We start from the raw sequence: 22,201 nt of genomic DNA, 5'->3' as shown, positions 1-22,201 counted from the left end.
TGAAGTGACTACTTTAGTTACATCTTACGACGTTCATACAAACTTTTATATCAAAAAGCCTTACGTTTTTATTTTGTTTAATCAAATGTAAAATATCTCAGACATCTTTTTAAAAACTTTGGTCTTTACATAGAGGTTTAGTGATGTTCACATCAAACTTTTTAATTCAAGTTTAGCTTAAGGAAAAGATATCATATTAAACATTTTTATATCATATGATAAAATATCTATTACCTCATACATGTTGTGTAGTTGTAGCTGTTGTATAAAAATATTAATATCAAATTGTATGAATAATACATTTCCTGTATAAATATGACATGCAAACACCTCCAATTTCACTATCAAAATAAAAGTCGTCACGCCGCGCTGTAACTACGTTCACTAAGTCAATTTCCCCGTAAAAACAATGAAAAATCAAATTATTATATTTCTTTAGAAATTCTAAAAGTTAAATAATATAGTTAGCAAACTCACGGGTCAAAAAACTGGTCTGATACAATCAATATAGTAGATAAGATTCTTTAATATACGCTCCGATTTTACCTATCTAACCTCTTCAATTCTAAAACAATCTTAGATATCAAACTTCTTTTCGGACGAGTATTGTAGAAAATCATTAATACAGAAGTGGGCAAAAGTAGATAGTCAGTTGTAATGTTAATCTATCATCGACAACTGACATAGAGGCGTGGCTTAATGTATATGGCTGACTTTAAGTTGCAAATTTAAAAACGATACATGTAATTAATTAATTTTTCTTTATTCGAATACAGTTTTGCATAATTTTATCAACATTTGATACAAAACCAATAGCCGCAAAAGCGCATTTTCTTTGATGATGTAATTCGCTAAAAACAATTTCTTGTGTTGGTAATTCATTATCCGTTGTCTAATGATTATACTATTATGTTTATACATTTATTTAGGAGAAGTAAATAAGTGATTTGAATATACAAAAACTCTAAAAAACATCCCGTCCTCTATGTAAAGGTATTATTTAATTTCTTTGATACTTTCCCCACATTCCTTTGTTTTGTTTGCTATATAAAATAAATGTCTTCATTTACATAATAATTATAATAATCTATTTAGAAATAAAACAGTATATAAATCCTGTTTAACATAACTGAGACGTTTTACTTCATACAAGGTGTAGAAAAATAATATTTATCTTCCTATTATGATTGAAACCAATATTGATGCTTCTTGTGTAGATGGTTAGGTTAGGTTAGAGTGGCTGTCCTGGGGTGGGGCACACTTAAATCATAGGTTCCGTTGTGATACCGAAAAACTGCCCATCCCCGACCACTACTCCATGAACCATTTAAAGCTGCTTAAGAACATCAGGAGAGCTTTGGCGTCGACGGACTTAAGGTCGGAGAGGTCGTCAAAGAGAGGCTGGTTCAAGTAAGTCCATCTACTCATGGCAAGAGCTGGACAGTGACAGAGAAGATGAGGCATTGTCGCTGCCTCTCTTGTACGCCTACGATTGTACTCAGATCATATCTGTCTTGTAGTACCATAAGGGCGTTCCTCCCTCCATCTAAGATTGGCCTTTTTAAGATATTTTCTTTGAGGAGCAACTTGCAGTTCGCAAATGGAACTCCCGGATATTTATTGATGCTTGTGCCCGGCAGCATTGTGCCATTTCTAGCAAGCCCGTCGGCTTCACAATTTCCTGGAATGTCCCTGTATCCCGGTACTCATACCAGGTTCACATTAAGTTGTTCCACCAGCTCATTTAAGGACGTACGGCAGTCTAGTTGATGATTTTTTAGAAATAGGTAAAATTATACCTGACTTTTTAAAAGATTTGTAATATCAAATAGCGGAGTATTTAAGAAAAAATATTGCAATAAATATTACCATTCATTGTTTGTTATTAAATGAACAAAAAAATCACTCCGAATACAATATAATTATCATATTTCTCTTCCTCTTTACAAATATCTTATAATGTTTTTTATACGCGGATATTAGTAATTATAAACCAAAGTGTTTTTTTGAAAGATCTGTCTTATAATATTCATTGATTTTGAACCATGGATGGATTTTCATCAACATAATAAAATCTAACATTAATAATATTTTTATACCAACCATGTATATATGAAATATACATAGTATAAGAACTTTATTAAAATCACCTAATTAGTCCATTTCCGGTTGTCTGTCCGTCTGTCTGTCTGTCTGTCAACACGATAACTCAAAAACGAAAAGAAATATCAAGCTGAAATTTTTATAGCGTACTCAAGGCGTAAAAAGTAAGGTCGTTAGAGATAGAAAAAAAGTTTTAATGTAAAAAATGTTCCTCATAAAAAAATAAACAACTTTTGTTTGAAACATTTTTTTGTAAACATGACTGTTTACCCACGGGCGCTAATAAAGTGCAAATTTTATAGTATGTATTAATATGGGAGTATCAGTTATGTGTGTGTGGTTATTTAAAAGTGGATATCTTTTTTTATTTACGTGACGTCAAGAAAAAATCGATTGTGTCATCATCACTGTCTATACATGGTGTTTCAACAATTAACTCAGTCAATTGTTTGTTTTCACTTGTTTTTTATATAATATTGAATTATCTTTGTAAACTTTACTTCCTCCCATCAAGTGTTAGTAAAGTAAAATCTATAAAGGGCAAACAGAAAATCGTTAAATGAATTCAATTTTTGTTTATTAACAAACTTGCCTTTGAATGATCCCAGATTCCATTTTGATTAATTTATTAAGAGTACGAAAGTCGTGAGATAAGTTACAACTTTCAATTTATTATTATTATTATTATATTATTATTATTATTATTATTATTATTATTATTATTATTATATTATTATTATTAATTAATGAGTTGAGAGACACGGTTTTGGATCAAAAGTATCGATGCCATACTCATGAGTAGTATCGAACAAGAATTGTTACTTCTTATTCGATAATAGCAAGAACAGCAGTATGTTGTTACACATGTAGGGAGCAAACGTAAAGAATGGCTCAGATATCAATGTCATACATGAGATCTGAGACATTCTTTATCTGCTCCCAGGGTGTGTAATATACTATTGTTGGGTTCGTTGTTCGAGTTCCTGAACTGCTCAATATTTAGAAAAGCAATGAACTAACACAAAAGCTATTTGAAAGAATAAAAAACTTGTAAATCGGGTTAAATTAATATATCCAAGTATAGTTAAAGGCCATTCCCAGGTGTGGGTATTCATAATCACAGCTTAATCTGGAGGCTAGATTCGCTATTGGTTCGTGGGTCTCACTTTACATTTGATAATTTTACTTTTCTTACTTTAATTCAATTCAAGCATTTGAAAACTACAATTTATAGAAAATTGTTTTTGCAGAAAAACCAGTTAGCTCTAAATAGTTGATATTTTATTTACAACTTGAAACTGGCCGACAAGAATAATATCGGATTTAATAAAATTTGTAAATTATATACTTGGTAAGAGTCTGTGCGATGCTATTGACCTGGTTAAACATACATTGCAATTTCACTACTTGACCCAAAGACAAGACAACTGATAATAAATTAGAGTAGGTGTACTAAGTATTGGTAAGTAATGAAATAAATTTAACAAAAGTAAATAAAGAGATTTAATGGAAAGTTTTTTTTTGTTCTTTCCATTTTAAAATATCGCCTAGGTACATTATTTTTATTAGGTATCGAGAGAAAGCGTTTGAAGTTCATGCCTAAATACTTATTTTAAATTAAATTAATTGTAGTGCAAATTCATGTGATGCCTTACGTTGATTAAATAATATAATAGGAAATATTACCGCTAATTTCTCTCGCTAGGAGCGTTTATATAATTCAAGCCTGCAGACCTGGTCTAAACTTTTTGTGTTTATCATTTCACAATTTTCAAACCTGGCTTTAATCTATAGCATTTTTAATTGTCACATTCTGAAATCTCAACTCGATCCATACAAAATACTTACATTTGACTTGGTAGTGGCATGCTCAGTGAGTAAACTATTTTTGGTCTGCGTATCCAGAAGAAGTTAACGCAATCGCCTTTAACCGTTTGACTGCTTAGACCGGGAGGTTGCGGGCAGTGACAGTCTGATCAATTATAATTAATGGGGCGGTAAATTAATCACAAGATCGTCCCTTGGATAAGAACGAAGTAATCGACTCCACCCACATCATAAATTAAATTGCATGTGTTCGGATGTAGTTTAAATAAATAAAGATTAAAAATAGTGATGTGTGTAGCCTATGTTATAGATGTATGCCTGAGGAACGGAGGGTAAACCCCATTGTTATTTTTATTATTATTATTATTAAAGTTTTTCGGGTATTTTAAACAATTGAAAATTAAGGCTTTAACTTAATGATAATGTTTAGTAAATAACAGTTTGTCTATTCTTATTGATCATATTAATAAAATTGGCCATGTTGATCAAACAAATACATTGATCGTTTATTTGATGCTTTATAATTTAATTACATTAATTTTAATTTATGGAATTTAACAAATGTATTTTATTAAAATTAAAAATTTTTATTTTCAGATGGATGGCATGTGCTACGTGAATGGAATATAAACGACTCGGATTATCGTCGTGTTTTGGAACAATTATTTGCTAAATTTGGTGTAACACCCTTTTTTAAAATCACCGTGGTGCCTCATCCTCATATACCAGAAAAAAATGTAATACAAATTGAACCAGCTGGCTTAGGCCTACCTGATAAAAGTTTTTATTATTTAGAATCAAATGATAAGGTATGTAAATATTTACTTAACTGATTTTGATAAATATTATGTAAATATTTCTTTTATTTATCTTGTTAATATTTAATTACCAAATAAATAAATTTTGTTTACAATATAAACATTTGTAAGTCAAATAAATTTGAAGTTGTATGTAGAAGCACTATATTAAGAATGAGAAGGTTTATGAATAACACCATAGTATATCTTGGGGTGAACAAGCGTCACAAACTGTTTTTCACCACTTTGAAAGTCTTTTCGGAAGTCTTTATTTCGTTATCGGCTTTAGGAACATATACGCTTCGTCGGCCAAACCATTCTGCCCTCTTTTATAAGATTAAAGACAATTATCAATATTTGATCAATGCAATAACTACTAGTGTGACTAAAGTTTTTTTTTTATAATTATTGATTAATAATCTTTTTTGATTATAGGTTGTTCAAGCATACAAAAGACTTATTCGTGATGTCGTTATCATTTTTCAAGCTTCAAGCCGGCAAGCAAATACTTTCGGCGAAGACATGTTTCATTTTGAAAAACGTTTAGCAGAAATCACACCGGATACAGTTGCACTTCAAGATCCAGTGGCATTGTACAATTTAATTAGTGTTTCCGAATTAAAAATTACTGCTGGTTCTGTAAGTACATTTTATTTATTAGTGCGATAGGTTTTGAATTTTTCGAAGTTAGTTTTTAATTTTATACCATGACAAATTAATAATGTTACCAGTCTGTATGATTGTTTATATTTTCTTTGTGGAAAAGAAATTTTCAAATGGAAGCTGCTTTGTTTGGGAGCTCTTGTGAATGTAATGGTTCTTAAGGGTAAGCTTGATAGAAATGAATCAGACATTTGAAAATCAATTACTTTCTTAGTTACGTAAGAATATATATAATCAATGATAAAAATAGCGCTTTTATAATATGATATAACATTATAGTAATACAATTTTTTCATAATACAATTTCTTCGAATATTTTTACTATTTTTATTCAATTTTCTACATGCTTTACTTTTTATTAATACAATTTTTCCTTCAATTTTAGATTCCTCTAGAATCAATTCTACAAGCTATTTTTCCAGATGGAAGGATATCCGACGATACAGAAGTTTTAGTAACATCAATGGATTATTTGTCATCTGTGTCCGCTTTAATTTCTACAACTGAACGAAGTTCTTTAAATAATTATTTTATGTGGACATTTACAAGAGAGTATTTACCATTCTTGTCATCAAACATTTTAGCTGAATTGAATGAATATATTTCAGAAGTTACAGGTATGATTTACCTTTAGGATATATCTCTAATGTTGTAAAAAAACGTGAGTGGCTGCACTTGCAAGTGTTCAAAGTTATATTTCCTTAGTCCGTTATGTTGACTCACATCAATGAGTATGAGAGAGTGCAATGGTATAAGAAAGATGCTATTATGTGTCTGCTTGAATCTATGAATCTACAATCTTTGATGTTAAACCAATCCTTCTGGGTGAAACCGACAAAAACTGAAATAAGGTCAAAATCTAAACTAAACGTTTACATAACATTATTATTTTGCAGGTGTTCGAAGGCCAATAGAACGTTGGGAATTATGCATTGAAACCACACGAAAATTCATTGGTTTAGGAGTTGAATCAATTCTGGAAAATGATAAATATATTCCTGACAAAGATTTAATTATTGTTGATGACATTTTCGAATCAGTACGCACTGCTGCTAAAGCTATTGTGGCAGACATGGATTATCCACCCGAATTAGATAAACATATTAAATATAAGGTAAATTACTTTGTCTTAAAAATGAAACATTTCTGTGAAATGAAAAAAATTGAAAATGAATCTATCCGTAAATGAATAATGAATTAAGTGATAACTAATACGGAATTCAATTGAACTTAACCATTAACTTTAATATAAAATAAAAGTGTTTAAAATTCACTTGATAACGCTTTGATCAAATTTTGAATAACTTCGTTGTGAATAAACAATAAAATATCCAGACTTAATCTTAAAAATGACTCGAAATTCCAGAAACATATTAAGTATACAACAAATATTAATTTTTAGCTTACGTCAATGTCACTGCAAATTGGTTTACCTTCAAATGTTCTAAGTGAGAAATATTTGTCAGACTATTACGAAAAATTATTCATTCAGAAAGCAAATTTATTCCAAAGTGTTTTACATGCTTTTAATTTCTTAAATAATGAAAAGGAACGGCGTTATAATGAACCAAAGTCTGAAGATAAGTAAGTATATATTTTTAACTCATTCAAACTTTCATTTTGGAAACCCTGTAACTTATTAAATATTCAAAATTTGGAAAAAAATTTCAAACACAAGTTGTTGAAAATGTCCATAATAATTATTGCATCATTTCTCAAAATATTTACGAAGAATATTGCATTCGCTCCTAAATTTCGAGATGGCGGATTATGAAACTCAACGGGAAAAACTTAAGTGAAGTGCTCTGAAGAATCTACCACTAGAATTTCACAATTTCTCTGAATCTCAATTCAGTGTGAACTTACCGAAATTCGAAACACTGTATTTTTGATAGAAATATTAAAATTTTATTTAGTTTCATATTATGATTTTTTTAGAATTATTCCGTATTTGGTCCAACAAAATCCTGAAGTTTCTTATGCAAGTGCTGCTAATACAATTGTTGTGCCGAAACTATTTTTGAAAGAACCATTCTTTAATTCAGGATATCCAAGGTATTTATTATAACAAATAAAAGATAACAATTTTTTTATAGTATTACTTATAATTCGATTTTTGTTTTATAGATCGGTAAATTTTGCACGATTGGCACTTGAAATGGCAAAAGCATTAACGTCTGCAATACTTCCCTATGGTTCAACATGGAGAGCTGAAAATTCTATTTTAACAAAATATCATCCTGCGTATAACGAAACATTAGTAACCACAATGGAACCGGTTCAATGTTTAACGAATATAATTAATGCTGATAATATTACAACACATTTGTTTAATTTGACCGCTTTGAATGCATTGAAACATATAGTTGCTGTTAATATTGCTCATAGGGTATGTTCAAATAATATTTCTAAAGCTGTTCATTCTCAGTGTAAAAACCTTTAGAGCGTTATAAATTTAATGAATTTAATTTCGTTTACCTGTTATATAGAAAATAGAAATCTCCCTGGAAATCAGTCATGATTTTTCTCCTCCGTCAATATTAGCAAAGCTAATATATGTGAACTCTAGGATACATCGAATTAAATTTCAATGTTATCCCAAATTTCCAAGATCAAATTTGTATTACATAAATAAGTATTTCGACTACCATATTGTCACCATCAGTATGAATTAGTTAATCGCAATTATTCTTATAAATAGTGTTAGTTATTCATTGCTAATTTGGTGACGGTTTTCTGTCACCAATTTGTTTCATAGGTGAAGTATCTGACAAATGACGACGTCGGTAAACCGGCTTCGACCAGGTCGATTCGATGGTATAATAGTTTTAAATAAGCACTTTTTATCGGCTCTATAAATACCATCATCTAATGATCTGAGACGGTTTCCAGGACCATACAATTACCCTCTAGTGTAGAATGTACCCTTTTATTGACGATGGTTTGGATCCAATAATAAATTAATAAATCTCTCTTCTAGGCGTTATCAATATCATTGGTCAATCAACAGCATACTCATCAACCAACTTTAGAAACTTACGAAGATTCAACTCTCTTTTTCTTAACTTATGTCCAGGTAAAATTTTAATAATCATTTATGACAAATTAACTGATTTATATTTGATAATAATGCATTATATGATTTTTTTAGGGTCAATGTTCGAAGTATCTACCAGAATATGAATTTTTAGAAAATAATGTTAAATATCAATTAACAGATTTACAACAGTAAGTATCATTAATTTCAAAATGATTAGAAACATTTTCGGATTATAAGCAGAAAGTTAGTTTTTCTATCTCTAATATACACGGTCTATCTTATATACAAATTTTTATCTGAGTTGTCATATAATTAAATGATAGCTTTTATTATGCTGACCGAAATAGATAATAATTATTGGATAAAGGCATAGTTGCCATCGTATGTCGTACCGCAAAGAGCAAAAAAATAGAATTTTTCAGAATGTCGAATTTCAAACTCAGATTTTATTTCAAAGAAATTTATTCGTGATTAAAGTGTACTACGATTCCCTCATTCTGCGAAATAGTCATCGCTGAAAGCTGCGAGAAAGATCATATACAATCTGATCATAAGTCTATGACTAGCTTTTATTTAAATTCCAAACCATGTTTGGCAAAAATTGGCAGCTATAACTATTTCTGGAACAATAATATATTGGGGTTGGGGCTTATTAATCATAAATTTAATATTTTACCCGTTTTTTTTTCTAGGTTAAAATTATCATGGAGTCAAGTTGATAATTTTATCAAATTAGTTGGATGTGATTCAAATGTGAATAGACAGTGTTTTTAATTACATTTTGTGATAAAATTTTATTAAAGTATAATATTTATTTATGAAAAAATTATTTAATTCAATTTATGATTGTGTGATTGAAAACATGGAACATCGAGTGGATAATATGCTTCCGAGTATTGAATACAAAACAACTATTGAATTGTCGGAGTCGGATTTTTTCTTAAAGAAACAATAAAATTCAATCGCAGCTAATAAAGTCTATTTACATAATTCGATCTCTCGAAAATCGTTTATTTATCGGCAGCATCACCTATAATAATTAATAATAATACATCGTTTTAGTAAAAATATTTTAGTTATCGATATTTAAGTTGAAAATCACGAAAGATGTGCTACGTTTTACTTGAATTAGCTATAAACTGCCAGTATAGATTGATAAAACTAAGACTTAGTTGCAACAAGCAGCCCTGTCAGCCTTGTAATACCAGCCATCAAGCTGGAGAAGTGGGGCTAGGTGGAAAAAGAAAAAGTTTCGAAAGTATTCTAAGATTGATTTTTTCTCTTCCTCAATTGTATTCAAGGAATCAAAATTACTAACAGTTTTATTTCATGAATTACCTTTTCTTTTCGGTTTATCATTTCCTATCCACTTTTGGTGCTTTTCTGTTTTCATTCACTATTTGAAATATTTAATTTTCAATGCAATTTCCAAAAGAAAAACAAAACGAGACGAGCGTTTCTTTATATTATTTGATATTTGAATGTATTTTTTATTTTTCCTTTTTTAATTAAGAAATCGTAGAATAGTTTCAATTATTATTATAAAAGAATATATATTTTGTATAATTGTAATTAACAACAGTTTGTTCCTTTGTATTTTTAAAGTAATTGAGACAATAATATTTGTAATATTAATATAAAAAATCTGCCAATAGATTATTAATATAAATTGCAATATTTAAGAAAAAAAATATTACTTTTGATAAAAATGACATGTTTTTTGTATACTAAGAGTATTAAAAAAATGTAAATTAGTTTTTAATTATATTTTTAATTATTAAAACGCACAATTTTTGTAATAAAATAAAACAAAAGTATTTGAATAAAACGCTTTTATTATTTATGGTTTTTTAAATGTTTATTTTCACAAATTATTTTTTTTACAGCTAAATATGTTAAAATTTTGCTCACCTAAGCAAATAAGGCTTTTTTTTATGATAATTTGCTGAAATCAAAAAGAATGTAATTAAAGTGTTCATTCTACGTTTTTCTACATTCTACGACTAATATAATGAATAAATAATATACTCACAGTTAGGTACAATTTAATACTACGGCCATGTAATTGGTTCTTGGTCTGGATTGCTTACTATTTGTTTCTCTTGTGTATAATACTAAAAATAATTGAAAAAATTAATTGCTGTTCATTTGCATGGAGGTTAGAGAGAAAGAGAACGATCGCTGTCGGGAATAGTGTCCCAGAAATACGGACAAAATAGTTGGTTGTCTCAATAAAAGAGGGCTGTTGTTAAATTTGTCTCTAAATCTACTTATACTCATAAACAGCTAACTTCGCAGATACTACTTACCGACGAAGTTTCAGGGACCTAGTGCGCTAATGCTTTAGCGCGTAGCGATCGTTCTCCTTCTCTCTAACCTTCATGTTCATTTGTATCAATAAGAATATCTTTTACCATTCCATTATCAAAATCACGACCACCGCCAATTGTTAGCCGAGCTTTAGCTTTTATCGATTCTCTTAATGGTATTTTGGCTTTCGTTGCCTCTGAATGCGAGTTAAAGCAGAATTCAAGTAATGCTACAATTAATGCCAACAGTAGACCACCTATCAGTATATAAAATATTCCAGCAACGTTACTTAGAGATAATTCATCATTTCTTGATGCATCCTACAATTACGAAAACAAGTTAAAAAAAAGTTGAAAGTTTACGTGAATCGTATATTTCTTATAACCTGTTTATCGCCTTGTTTGCATTCAGTTCTATCATACCACCATTTATTCTTTAATTTCGTTAGTTCACCACTTTCTGTCAATCGTAAAATTTCTAAATTTATCCTTTGCCTACATAAGTACAATTAAAAAATTTTTAGTATATTAGTATACATACAAAGTTAAATCCTTTACGTACCTTAAAGGTGATCCTACCGGGGTAGCAACACCAAATCCTTTAGCATCTAAATTTCGTCCAACTTTCATTGTATCACATGGTTCTTGTTCATTAATATAATCATTTTTTGGTGATTCAATTAGTAAAGCATATTTGCCTTTAGAAGCACGAACTCGACGTATTCCATCATCATATGTGTCCACAAACACATATTTATGAGAATTCATATATTCCCACATTTTTGAATAAAGTGCTATTTTTGATGTCCGGAAAAAATCCCATGTTGATCCATGATATAATGTACCATATTCAACCTCACGCTGTGAAGCTAAATCTTCTGCTGAATTAATTGGGGAAACCATACGTTCAACAGTTAAAAATGCAGCTAAATTAGCTGTATATGATGATATTATAATTAATGTGAAGAACCACCATACAGAACCAGCAATTCGACCAGATACAGATCTAGGTGATATATCGCAACCTTGTTGCATGAATGCACCCAGTGCAAACCACAATGAATTTAAAATAGTGAAATCATTTTCCATTGAATTGCTTTCAGATACTTGACCTGTTTGATCTTTTTGCTCACCGGATAATAATCGCCATTCATATGGAGAGAATCGTGAAACTGTGAATAGGACAACACTAACAGCTATATAACTGAATATTACACAAACCCATATCTCTTTTGACAAAGGATACAAGAAACTAAGCACCCCTGGTTTCTGTTTAATCGGCTTCTTAATCATTATTGATATTCCAAGTGACATAAATGGTTTGCTAAAATCGATCACTTGTTCTCTTTCCGATGTTATGGTCATCGATGCAATTGCTATATCTGCCTCCTATAAAAACTTAATAATAGTTTCAAAATATTTTTAAATTTTCTAAATTGTCTAGAAAAATTAGTTATTTAATTGTTGTTTGTAACTTTACAAAACTTTTAGTTCAGGTTTTAATTTAATAATTACTTTATCTGGAGCTGGGTAATGTTTTAAAATGCTGTAACTTCCAATGCAATGTAAGGAAAAAAAAAAGAGATATTTTAAAGGAATAATTTTGTTTGAAACATTTTTTTAAATCTTGTGCCGGCTTTTTAAATTCCAGACTTGAAAGATTTGTTTAAAAGGTATTATCAAAATATTATCAAAAATTATCACATACATTTCGTATTAATTCTCCAACGATTCCATCCCATTCTCCTTTTTTTTCAGGATTTTCAGCACCATATTTTCCATCTTTCACAATTCTTATTTCATCTAAAGTAGAAATGTTTTTATATTAGTAAGATTAGAATACTATAGTACGTTTTAAAGTCGCGACATTTTTTTGAAAGCATGCTCGATTCTAGCTTTCTTTATAAAAATTAATGTAAACAGATGCGATGTGCAGTTGCATTGGAGGCGAAGAAACAATCCACTAAAACGGGTCAACTGTCGATTTCGTAAGTAGTAAGACGAATTTTGATGTGGTTTTTTGCATTCGATTTGTGAGGGTGTCTACAAACTTTGTGAACAAAAGTGGTGGGGGAGAAATGAAATACTAGAAAAACTGGAAACTAAATATCGATGAAAATGGGTCTAATTTTGATACTCGGAGATTTTTGGGGGCTGAACATCACAAGTGGGCATCAGGTATCTCGGGGGTCAATTTGGTCCTAATTGGGAAACGTCACGTTATGATTTGTATACACTTACATTGTATATCTAATCTTTTAGCTATTAAATCAGCTAAATCTTTGCAATATCCTTCAAATGAATTGTTCTCCGTTATCATAATATACGGTTCTTCCACAATTGTTGTAACTATATAAGTTTTATTCTTTTCAATTTCTTGTTGTGATTTTAACCGCAAATTTTTCGTTTTAAAAGGAGTGAAACCAGTTTTATCAGTCCATTCGGCGACTTTAACCATTGCACTATTCACTGTCATTTCTATTACATTTAAAGTATAATTTTGACGACTTCCATCATCATTGAATCGGATTTCTTCAGTTAATCCTTCTATTTCAACTTTGCGTAATAATTTGGAAATTTTTTTACCATATTCCCAAGGAATTACCTTCATAATATTTTTTTATCATTAATATTCTAGAGTTTCAGTCAAGCCAAGGTGAGGGAAAAAATCTTTGATTGAGATTATCATCCATAAAGTCCGTTTCATTGATAAAGCTTCGGTTTTAACATCATTTTAACATTCAATTGTTTCTTCAATTGAGAAAACAAAGCCTTTTTATGAGAGCATAGTTATTCAGATTAACATCTCTTCAATTACCTGATAATGCTTTTCATTATACATTTATCACTTTGATTGCCCAATTAGTGAGACTATGTATGGCTACATCTTTAAGGGAGAAAACAACCCTATGAGCAATATTGCCTGCATGCGTGACAAAACTGCCTCCCAAAAGCTCGAAAAATTCCCGTTTTCTCCTACCCTGGCTCGATTGTTTTATGTAATTAATATCTTACCTCTTTGGATGTATTGCAATCTGAAGTTCTGGTTTCATTACTTAACATTTCTCCAAAAAAATTTGTGTCTGCCTCTAACATTAAATTTAAAGCTTCGACTAAAACAAATACTGCATCATACATTAATCCTGCTTGAGCTGATATTGATATGGGTCCAGTGCCCGGTATTTGGGCTTCTTGCTCTTGCCTTTTCCAACTATCCATAAAATCTTTTACTAATTGACGGGATTGGTCAATTATTCTAAATCCAGTAATATTTATTGCACCAAACTCAATTACTTCGGACTTCCAGTGATCATCCATAATCTAAAAACAGAAATTTATCACACGTCAATATTCTAAAGCAGCAAAAATTTTGGCATTCAAGAGACAAGAGAAAATATTCATAATTTGGAATCTGGATTTTGCATTTTTAAAAGTGCATCTGGATTTGGAATCGGGATATGAGCATCGTCTCAAAAGTATTTGTGGTAAAATTGGGGAAAACAATCATTTGTGGTAAAATTGGGGAAAACTTGTATTAGTGCTTTTACAGATAACATACCAAACCGCTTAGTAAATAGTGATATGTTCGTTTTCCTAGAGCTACATCGCGTACATGACTAATCACAATATCTTTTGCCATTTGTGCTGAACAATCTAAAACTATATATTTATTACAGAATCGAGATTGATCTTCCAATTCACGTAGAAATTCCACTGCTTCTGTTACATTTGATATTCTTCGAACATTTGTTATTTGAAAATCTTTTTTTGTTGGATTTAAACTTTGGTATATCTGTTGTAGTCTTAATAAACCTGTGAAAGTTTCAATATAATAAAACATTCAGATTCATCTTGAAAGATTAGAAAAAAAAATTTGTATATGGGAGTAAAGGCCATCGTTTTAAAATCCGACAAACGTTTTAAATCGGGTACAGTTTCAGCTAGTTTTATATAGCATAATTTAGTAATACGCACCATCGATTGAATCATAAACATAAACAATTTTTTTCCATCCATAATATCGAATAGTATCAATAATTGCTTGATGATAATCTGGGCGCATACTTATAGCATAGTCAAGTGATCCGAATACGGATATACCACCTTTTTTTGGAAACCACGGTGTTAAAAATGGTATTTGGAAACTGTTGCTATATGAATGTATTGTATCGAATGAATCAGATGATACAGCACCCATCAATGAAAAAATTCCAAGTGAAAATTGCTTACAAACTGAAAAATATTTTTTAGGAATGTTTCTTATTGTTCTTGCCAAAATTTTGTTTATATGTATAATTCAGCAGTTTTTGTACATAATACTTACTAAGTCGTGAAAGATTAAATGCATCAGCTGTATTAATGACATCCACAAACGCTTGAAGTTCAAATTTTCGATCAGTATTATTTTGATTATGTTTTGCTATTGCAAATTTAAATGCCGATTGGACTTCGTCTGTACCTTGTTCAAATATTGCACCTGAAATTTTTTTGAAAGGAAAAGTTTATTCATGAAGGATATGGAAAGAGGTCGTATATAGGCATTATTTGAATAACGACTTTCTTATATATTATTTTTAATTTTATTTTAGAACCTTTCTTTTTCGAATGGGATCTGCAAAAAATATTTCGCTTGATAAATTTTTGAAAAAAAGGTGCCACAAGCAAGATGATAAGTAACCAGAAAAAAATTATCTTATTCTTGGGTGAAAATTTTAAATTTTTCATAAACTTCAAATTAACTTGTTAATTTACATTCCGGTTTATATGAATGAATAAGTGTAGTCCCAATCCCGTCATAATACATCTTACTGAGCATAATTTCTTTTACGCCCGAGTAAAATATATTCCAAAAATCTTTAGACGTAAGCTTGGGGTCCAAAAAACTTTTTACTCATTGCTTTTGGATTTGGAGCGGGGACAAAATTATGATGAAGATATATTAAATGTGAATATGAGTTGTGCGAATTTTATGTGTGTACCTTCATTATAATATTTGAAAGAAAAACAACATATTTTTCTGACAAGTGTTAATTTATTACACGGAGATACATACAAACAGAATAAAATGTATGATACAATTCTCCAGAGAATAAATGTACATACACATTTATGAAACATAATATACATTAGCATATTATCAATTATTTTAATGAAATAATCTTGATGGAATAATCAGAGTATAATTTAACCTTATTTAGGCAAGTAAGAAAAATGCTAGCCTATCATAGGTCGGAGGAATCGAAAAACAAATAAACTTTCTTGTTTTAATACATAGAATAAAACAAAGTCACTTTTCGCTCTCTGTCCCTAAGTCCCTATGTATGTTTAGATCTTTAAAACTACGTTACGGATTTTGATAATACTGATAATATTAGAGGTTAAACGAAATTGTGAACAAAAGGAGGGTAAGTGACGGCATATGAAGTGAGTGAAGGACACAATAATCGTTGTATTTAAAATTGAAGTTAAAAATAAACTTGAATTGTATACCTAACGGTTTTAAAGCAAATATGAAGCTATAAGGTATTATCAAAGATAACAAATGAGAAATCTAGGATTTTTAGAAATAAGTTTCGATTTTTGCTCTAATCCCAGATCAATTTCTGTATTATATCAATACGTATTTCTAATGTCAGGTAGCCATCATCTGTATCAGTGGCGTAGCTCGCCTTGGAGGGGCCCTATATCAAAATTGGATGGGGGGCCCCATTGAGCTGCGGGTCCCCTTCGGTTTTAAAATAAGTTATTTTATAAAAGGATCATAATTAGATATGAATCTCTCCAAACTGTAATTTTACTATTGATTTCACTTTGCAATAAAATATCGATGGTATTTTCTTGTAACCAAATATTATAAGATAGGGATGCATTAATATGCTGCTGTGAGTTTACATGGTTAAATATACATTGTGTAAATTGTTAGTCTGGGGGCCTCTGTAGCCCGGGGGCCCCGTATCATTGATACGGCTGATACGGCGGTAGTTAAGCCCCCGATCTGTATGAATTAACTAATTAATCCTATAAAAGCGCATGTTGCTGTGGTTATTAGTTTCGGAAAAATCGTGACGAATTGACGAGTGAGCGAGTTCGTTTATGTGTGTATAGATATTCTGAATATACATAACATTTTTTAATTAATTAAAATAGGTTTATTAATAGTACTTATATCACCTGTTTTCCGATAGGGAAAAGGCGTACGCTGTAAAACCATTTCATAAATTTATTTTTTATTATGTGATACTATTAAGGTAGTAACTCTATAACAAAAATAAAAACATGTCCATCTACAGCATCCTTTTTTAAAAGTTTTTCCCTTATATTTCGAAATCGGAATGGAAATTAAAACAAGTGAAAAGAAACAATTGACTGAGTCAACAGTGATGTTTACGATAAAATGTTACAAACTAAAGTTGTTTATTTTTTTATAAGAAACATTTTTTGCCCTTAAACTTTTGTTCTATCTATAACGGTTTACAAGGTAGACCCTGCGAGATCAAAGCCCAATTGACCTATGGTGCTCATTTACGAACTCGACCTAGCTTTTTATGTCCTGAACACGCTTTAAATCCTGAGCACGCTGAGCAGCTTGATATCTTTTTTCGTTTTTGAGTGTCGACAGACAGACAAACAGGCAGATGGACGGAAATGGATTTGATGAACACCTATACTAAAATTTTTTTCGCAGCATCAATATTTTTTATTAAAAGACAAATAATTTTAAATTCAAATTCAACACCTAACTTCGATTATCCAAAAACTATCAAAATTCTTCATTAAGGAGTCAGATAAGATTTTAGCATTATGTTATTTTGAAGCTTTTCTCAACAATGTTACTACCTTAGTTATTCAAGAGAGAATATTGTTTAAAAATACTCTTTGAATATCGTGCAGTTTATAATAATCACATTAAAAAAAATATTTTCACTGAAGGCTAGAATTATTAATCAATTATTTTAATCAAAAAATATACACAAATACACTGAAAAGTATACACACCCTAAAAAAATGTACCTAAGTTCACTAAAAAAATTAACAAAATTTTTTGTGTGAGCTTACTTACTACATCCTCTACAATACACTTCTATTTTCTTTACACTTACCTTTAAGCAGAAAAAAGAACTTAATATAACTTTCGTGTTATCTTAGAAAAAATAACTTTCATCTATCATTTTTTAAAATTTCTGCTGTATAAAAAGAAGGTGAAAGATTGCATTGGCGCCCGATTTGTATGTAATACGTCCTGTGATTTTAGTTCTTTATTAAATATTTTCATTTTCGTATAAAAAAAGAAACGATCTTTTACCGCAGAGTCAAATAGACAGACAGGCAAAAGAAAAAATGATTCAATAATATTGTGATAAAATAATAAAAAGTATTATAATAAGAGATAATAAGAAAGTCATAAATAGATAAATTTATAATCCAAAATAAATCAATCGAGGTAAATAATATGTTACTTACCTATGGATATTTGATTTAAATTTGCATTTACTTCACTACTCCAAGTAATTAACAACAACGAAAGTAACAATATCATAGAACAACGGAAGTAAGCAAATCTTTTACTTTTTAAGAAAATCATCATTCTTCTTTAAATTTTTTTAGTCACTAAATTATATTTCATCGAAGACTCGATGCACGTTATACTGCTAACTGTAGCACTTTGAATACTCATACTAAAAGGGTAGTTCTGTCATAGATCTAATCATATTACACACCTTGTTAAATTGCTATAAAGATAAAAATAAAAGTTTAAATACAGGACGAGCAATTCTTGTATATATATAAATATATACAATATCAACGATCTTGGAAATGGTTCCAACGATTTTCATGAAAATGAGTATGCAGGGTTTTTTTGGGACGAAAAGTCGATCTATCTAGGTTTCATATAGGTAAATTTTGTTATAAGATTTTTTTTTTCAATTAAAATAAAACAAGAGTATTTTAATAAAAACGTTTTTATAATTATGTACGATTTCTTTTGATTTGTATGATTTGTTTACAGAAAAAAAATATTTTTCTACAAGTATATGCAAGTTTAATGTGTTTACATTTTTTTTAATAATAAATTTTTAAAAGAAAATAAGCCAATTGACATTTATTTGAAATTATTATTCAAAACCAATTATAGGAAGACCCACCCAATCAAGTAAAAATATTGCCTTTTATTAAACTTAAACTTATGAATAAATGACAACTGTAGTTCAGAAAATATAAATTTTAGTCCCATATTTAGTTCTAAAAATGCTAAAAAATTTTGGAACTTGTTGCCTGTAATTACCAGATCTATTGTATGTTATAAAATATACAGAACTATTTTTTGTTCTGCAAATAGTAAATCTCTCGATAAATTGATCTCTATCGCACAGCGAAAAGTGATTTTTTTGAATATTTTTGGGGAAAACCTACGGTTATTTCAAGATATCCGCAATTTCAATTACCTCTTCGTACGTCATATGTAGAGAATAAATATGCGCTCAAAATCAGATTGGACGCAATTTTATGGGTCCTTGTCTGCAAATATAGCTTGATGGTAAGCTCAAAGGTTTTGAACATACATTATTTTAGCTTAATTTCAAATATAGATCATTTGATTATTAAAAAAAACTTTAATGGGGGGATAACAATTTAATACCTAATATCATTTTGTTTCTTGTATAATTTCAGTAAAAATTGTTAAAATATTGTACAACAATAGGTATTGGGATGCTCAACGAATTTTTACAGGTATATAATTATTTCTAAATGCATTGATAAAGGAATTATTCCTGTAATTTTATCTTAAAAATTCAATGAAAATAAAATGTATTTTAATTTCTTGGAAATCTAATGTTTTTGATGAAGAATCTAGAAAACACATTTTACATTCTCGAGTCCATTATGAAGTGAAATTTTCATTTTTCCTTTGGTCAGCTTTTTTGAAGATTCATAAAGGTAAGTTTGATGATTGAGAAAAGTGATGTTTCGTGTTTTTCTACGATTCTTTTGTCTTCAAAAAATAATTCGTAGAAAATTACGAAAATGAAAAGGGCGTTATCCATAAATTCACTTTTCTTTATATTATTATCAAACTTACCTTCACCAATACTCGAAAAGGCACACAATAAGAATAATGGAAATTTCGCTTCATAATGAGCTCGCGGTGCATTAATTTAATTGTAAAAATGTTAATTTACATTGGAAACATTGCAACATTATCGTTTTTGTGTATACATTTAGAATATTCATCAGTTCGTTATGATATAATACATCTAGACAAAAATTTAATTTTTAACACTGTTTTAATTAATTAATTCATTAAATGAATAAATCTAAATAACAACAACAAAAATATTAGGGCCATGTTTTTCAAAATATTCCATATAATAAACTTGTTTTTGTGGAATTCTAAAACATAAAATAGGAGATCTATATAAGTTACAAATAAAGAGTCTTATAAAAAATTTCGGGCTGGAACTGAAGAGTTTCATAAATAGTTTCAGGGTGGTCATAAATTTTATAAAATAATAAATGCATTTATATTCTCTATAAGAATAAATTTTTAATTATTGTTTAATCCTTTTAATGTAACCAGCGTTCAAAAGACCGATCTGATCTCTCTTTACAATGCCCTGCTGGGAATTATTTTCCTTCACGAAGTTACTTTATTTTGTGAAACATCTACTAAAATTGGATTGTTGATTTCAGCACTTACTCATTAATCGGCGAATAAGATGGCACTCTTAAAAATACAAATTTCTTAGTTATGGATTTGGATTACCACCAAAATCTGAAATTCAAGTTGTTTCTACATTGCCTAAATTTGGGTAGGTATTAAAGGTAGTAAAGTTAATGAAAATTTCTAATATATTTATAAATACAGTGTTTCTTTTGGATTGGACAGCCCGAGGGAATTATTTCCAGTTAAACGGGGCAGGCGTCCTGCCTGCATTTCCTACTTTTCAATGCAACTATGTTTTTCAGATGCTTGATTGGGAAATCTTTGATGGCAAGAACTTGTCTAATCCTTCGGTTTGCCGGCGTTGTGGTCTTGTTCTCTAAAAAGTGTGGATGAAATACAAAATGTGGTCAATCAATTAGCACAATCTTCTCTAAACATCTGCAGAAGATCGCTCAAAATAAATTTAACAAACGACAATCATCAGAACCAATACAGCTCAACGGTTTTCCTCTGAAAACCGTTTTTCTCATGTCAAATGAAGGAAGAATCATTAACGCTAAGTAAAAAATAAGTAAAAGAAAAAAGTAAGATAGGTAAGTGAAAAAAATATTGATGTATGAGAGACATTTGCGAGGGGACTAGGCCGTTGAGTTTAAAGAAAAAGACTTTCGGTACTTGAGTAGAGCGCCAGTCCTGACACTTGGCTCTTAGAAATACAGATGGCCAAAGCAAGCGTTGGCTTGATTAAAACTACCGAGGAAGGTGGGTTAACTTTGGATTATATTATTATTGTTAACTTCGAAATGCTTTTACAAGAAATATGTTGAACTTTTGCAAGAACTAATTTATTTTGTAAGGTTGTCCTTTGGGGGCGTCCATAAATTACGTGAGATGATTAAGGGGGGGGAGGGGGTCGAGTCAAATATCATCTAATCTCACGTTAGGGAGAGGGGGGGTCTCGACAAATATCACGCAATTTTTTTTTCTGATTGAAACAAAAAAATATTATACTATTTTGTTGAATTTAATCCAAATTGTATGTACATGTTTAAAATTTAATCTTAAGCGTTAACGTAATATGATTACGATTATTCACTAATTCGTTCGGAAAAAAATTATTTCATTCATACTTCGACGTTATATATCTACTGAATGTCGAACCACCATATTTATTTTATACTAAATAGCTCAATTTAGTCTGAATTCACGGTACAGTGTAGCCTGTCCTTTGTTTTCGCGCCACTACCAGCCGAACTTGCGACTCGATGAACGAGAGCGTACGAGCTGAGTGGCAGCGACACAAATCAGAACGAAGTTGAAGGAGCGGATGATTTTACTGAAAATCATATGGACATGTTGGTTCCAATAGTCTCTCTTGAGACCGCGCATAATTCTCCATGGACTGAATAATTCTTTTTTTTTAATCACAGTAGACATAATTTAAGTATTCTATTCTTTTTATTACATTTATAACTCTCAGCAATATTGATTGGTAGTCTTAACTAGTCGTAAATAAAAGCACAAACCAAATTGTTTTTTTCTTTTTACAATAAACAATCTAACGCGTTTACGTAATAAACCCACATTCTGAAAAATCTCACGTGAGATTGGGAGACGGGGGAGGGGGTTGACTAAAACCTCACGACATCTCACCAAGGGGAGAGGGAGGGACAGAAAATTTAAAAAAACACCTCACGTAATTTATGGACGCCCCCTTTTGGGATATTAAAAAAATTCTCATTCAAATTTACTCATAGAAAATAATTTTTTTTCTCGCACTGACATGTTTTAGAATAAA

General features: G+C 30.0%; 2 protein-coding genes across 2 annotated transcripts in view; one reads left to right on the top strand and one right to left on the bottom strand.

Annotated features, from left to right (window-relative positions):
* LOC123294664 (protein gone early) overlaps positions 1–9,879 on the top strand; it is a 164,135-nt gene extending 154,256 nt beyond the window's left edge. The window contains exons 4-13 of the mRNA XM_044875766.1: positions 4,528–4,739; positions 5,163–5,366; positions 5,776–6,007; positions 6,287–6,504; positions 6,793–6,974; positions 7,329–7,445; positions 7,518–7,779; positions 8,371–8,466; positions 8,542–8,618; positions 9,123–9,879. Of these exons, the coding sequence (XP_044731701.1) occupies positions 4,528–4,739; positions 5,163–5,366; positions 5,776–6,007; positions 6,287–6,504; positions 6,793–6,974; positions 7,329–7,445; positions 7,518–7,779; positions 8,371–8,466; positions 8,542–8,618; positions 9,123–9,204 (1,682 nt within the window). The 3' untranslated portion in view covers positions 9,205–9,879. The remainder of the gene's footprint in view (positions 1–4,527; positions 4,740–5,162; positions 5,367–5,775; positions 6,008–6,286; positions 6,505–6,792; positions 6,975–7,328; positions 7,446–7,517; positions 7,780–8,370; positions 8,467–8,541; positions 8,619–9,122) is intronic.
* A 602-nt stretch (positions 9,880–10,481) lies between these two features.
* On the bottom strand, positions 10,482–14,952 carry LOC123296967 (glutamate receptor 1-like). Its single transcript, XM_044878702.1, has 10 exons — positions 14,715–14,952; positions 14,299–14,552; positions 13,755–14,060; positions 13,326–13,344; positions 12,981–13,295; positions 12,448–12,542; positions 11,302–12,128; positions 11,126–11,234; positions 10,845–11,060; positions 10,482–10,544 (listed from the first exon to the last, which is right to left on the bottom strand). Exons 1-10 carry the CDS (start codon positions 14,935–14,937, stop codon positions 10,482–10,484), a joined length of 2,427 nt encoding a protein of 808 aa, XP_044734637.1. The 5' UTR covers positions 14,938–14,952.
* Between the last annotated feature and the right edge of the window lie 7,249 nt (positions 14,953–22,201).

Source organism: Chrysoperla carnea, chromosome 3 (genome assembly GCF_905475395.1).
Source record: "Chrysoperla carnea chromosome 3, inChrCarn1.1, whole genome shotgun sequence".
In the NCBI taxonomy this organism is placed as follows: Eukaryota; Metazoa; Arthropoda; class Insecta; order Neuroptera; family Chrysopidae; genus Chrysoperla; species Chrysoperla carnea.
This window is presented reverse-complemented; position numbering and strand designations above follow the sequence as displayed.

Excerpts from the sequence above, each read along its gene's own strand:
- LOC123296967 (XM_044878702.1), bottom strand. The coding sequence starts at position 14,937 with ATGGGTGCTGTATCATCTGATTCATTCGATACAATACATTCATATAGC. Across the intron at positions 12,129-12,447 it reads TTGGAGAATTAATACGAAAT|GAGGCAGATATAGCAATTGC; the intron begins GTATGTGATAAT and ends AAGTTTTTATAG. Across the intron at positions 11,061-11,125 it reads GCAAACAAGGCGATAAACAG|GATGCATCAAGAAATGATGA; the intron begins GTTATAAGAAAT and ends TCGTAATTGTAG.